This window comes from Phanerochaete carnosa (assembly GCF_000300595.1).
Source record: "Phanerochaete carnosa HHB-10118-sp unplaced genomic scaffold PHACAscaffold_679, whole genome shotgun sequence".
NCBI classification, from domain to species: domain Eukaryota; kingdom Fungi; phylum Basidiomycota; class Agaricomycetes; order Polyporales; family Phanerochaetaceae; genus Phanerochaete; species Phanerochaete carnosa.
Genome location: NW_006768306.1, coordinates 1 through 2,713, shown reverse-complemented (window position 1 = coordinate 2,713; position 2,713 = coordinate 1). Strand labels below are relative to the sequence as shown.

At 56.3% G+C, this 2,713-nt stretch overlaps 2 protein-coding genes across 2 annotated transcripts; both read right to left on the bottom strand.

Annotated features, from left to right (window-relative positions):
* Positions 1-50: 50 nt before the first annotated feature.
* PHACADRAFT_59457 (uncharacterized protein) lies at positions 51-410 on the bottom strand (the record flags this gene model as incomplete). The annotated part of the gene is made up of 1 exon (XM_007403027.1): positions 51-410. A coding segment is annotated over one exon (360 nt), but the record flags the coding sequence as incomplete, so codon positions are not given.
* Positions 411-1,027: 617 nt separating this feature from the next.
* PHACADRAFT_202920 (uncharacterized protein) lies at positions 1,028-2,585 on the bottom strand (the record flags this gene model as incomplete). The annotated part of the gene is made up of 2 exons (XM_007403026.1): positions 1,028-1,124; positions 1,723-2,585. 2 exons carry the CDS (start codon positions 2,583-2,585, stop codon positions 1,028-1,030), a joined length of 960 nt encoding a protein of 319 aa, XP_007403088.1.
* Between the last annotated feature and the right edge of the window lie 128 nt (positions 2,586-2,713).

Genomic DNA, 2,713 nt, shown 5'->3' with positions numbered 1-2,713 from the left:
CTTGCCGGCTCTCCATTTTGCTCCTGTTGCTCCTCAAATTTGATGTGCTGCTTCTCGTCTGCAAGTGAGGCGGCTCTATGACCATGGCGCGCGGGGTCGAAAAACAAAAGGGCGTCGCGAATGCTCTGGATGGACCCAGTGAAGTTTTGGGGTTCGCCGGTGTGGCGGAAATGGGTATGTAGTGCTCGCGCAAGCGATAGGATAGAGACATGACGGTCCACATGCCCAGGAGGACGAAGGAAGAGCGCTGTGCGGTGGAGGGACAAAGCTTCCTGCACGTCAGCCAGCTGATTGGTGAGTTCGAATCGACGGAGGAGCGACTCGGCAAGGGTGTGTAGTAGTGCAGCGCCGGGCCCATCCGTCGGAGGGGAGATAGAAATGGCCTCGCGTGCTGCGGAGATGGCATCGTCTAGATCTTGCTGGTCATGCGTACAAGCTGAGCGCACGAGCAGCTTGGACGAGAGAGAGGTCAGGTGCGCCACCCGATCGACGCCGACGGTGGTCTCATCGGAGAGGGTTTCGCGCGCCGCGCTGATAGTCCTGTCGTCGTCCACACTAAGAGAGCCATTTCGGAGGCCTTCCCGCAACATGGTCACTTGGTGTAGATAGTCTGTTGCACCTGATCAGCACGTTGAGCTGGCCACGATAATAGTGAGCAGCAACCTGAATGTTCTGGGGCATGCACTTTGAGTCAGCTGTGGGTACAACAATGAGCTCTGGAGCAGTCATCGGCTTCTATATGCCAACGCACCGCATATATCCCCAGTAGATGGCGCACTGGCTCTCAGATCGGAGTTCCGCGGTCAATGCAACTTTCAGCGCATAAGACTTACTTCGTTGGTTGTGTTGAATCTCGAGTGCGACGCAGGCAAACTGGTGAGGCTAGGTGAGGTACAAAGCGAGGATACTGGCAGCGGGCTGTGCGTTCGCAGTCTTTTTCCTCGTGTAAAGTTGCTACGCGCAGTGACACGAGTCCTTCCCGACAACTGCAGACGGCTTGTGCATGTCCCGAGTATTAAACCTTGTGTTACGGCGTAGGGGAGGCACAGCCGCTGCCGACAACTTGGCCGGAACGTGCAAGAGCAACGTTTGCAGAGTGGAGTTGCATGAAGTCCGAGTCGTAGCTGTGGACATCATAAGAACGTTGTCGCGAGCGTGCAAAAGCGGGTAACTTCACTATCACTCAAAATCTGGGTGAGCATGAGGGAGCCAGAAACGTACCAGACAGCGCAGTATATAGCCTATGGCTAGATCTGTTTCCTCTTAGAATGACCTAAATGCTTGACGAGGTTTCTCGACGACTCCCCGACAAGTTTACGCCCAGGCAACGGGCGCTCCTTACGTAAGCCGACGGCGCCTGCCTCAACGGCGGGATACACCCCATTTCAAGGACCTGCCCTGTAGGATGCGTCAGGAGACATCCAGGCTACGGTAGGGCCATTCCTAGGCGACATGGCGCGGCAAATCTGACGAGACAAGTTCTACATCGAACGCTTTGACTGACATTGCAACTCAGACTGTGTCCACGGCCTCAAAGCCTCAAACCGAGGCATAATGTACTTCCAACATCGTTGACGACAATCGAGGGCCGTCAAGTGAGGCTATGCTTACAGGAGTCTGAGCATTCTGCACACGCGTATATACGAAGTGAAGGCAAATGATGTCTATTGCATCCTGAGTTCCGAGTCACTCACCCAATGGGACCCACCACGGCACCGATACCCATCTGCCTGCTTGATCCACTCATAGCCGGCAGCGCACACTCCCATCTGTCTAAGTTTCGTCTGCGCCCTCTGCTCCTTCTGCGCCTCCTCTAATTCCTTCTGCCGATGCGCCTCAAGTTTCTTTTCCTTTGCCTGGCGTACAGCAATGGCTGTGACCCTCTTGAGGCGCTGCTCCTCGAGCTGACATTTGATCTCTGCGTCGGCGCTGGCCTCGCGTGCTCGACAGACAAGGTCTGTTTCGAGAGCCTTCTGTGCTTCCTCTGCGCGATATGCGTCTCTGACTGCCTCCTCAAGCGCGTCCAATTCTTCTTTCTGACGATGTGCGGCTTCAAGCGCAGCCCACTTGTCTACCTCGAGCTGTTTCCAGACGACATCGGGGACACCGGGGTCGCGCCCCTGCGACGAGGGAAAGGCCTCTTCATATCGAGTAGCGAGCTTCGGTATCCAGGTGGCGGCGCGCGTTGCGCACGCATTGAGGATCTCGTACGCGTCAGCCTTTGGGGGATCGAGGTGCTGCGCAGGGAGCGCGCTCCTGGGAATGGACGCTGATGGCAGGTTCGTGGCGAGCGCAACCCGCTCGTCGAGCATTCCGGCGATGCAGCAGATGGCATCTAGGCCAGACAGCGGGAGCTTCGTCGCTTTGGTAATGTCTACAGCGCGTTTGAATGCAAGTCGCACCATCTGCTTCCCGAGTGTTTTAACGTCCCGTGCGTTTCCCCACGAATCCAGCGAAGAAAGCTGCGCGATCAGCGACAACATCTGCTTGTACTCAGCCGAGGATGTCGCCCCAATCGCCGCGCATTCGATATCGTCCTTCGCGAGGTCCTTCTTCAATATCTCGAGACAGTGCTCTGGTGACATGTTGTCGAAGTGTATCTCCTCGGGGAATCGACTCGCAAGTCCAGGGTTCGCGGCTAGCAGCGTGTTGATCTCCTTGCCGTATCCGGCGATAATGACGATGAGTTTCCCAACGAAAGCCTCCTGGGTGA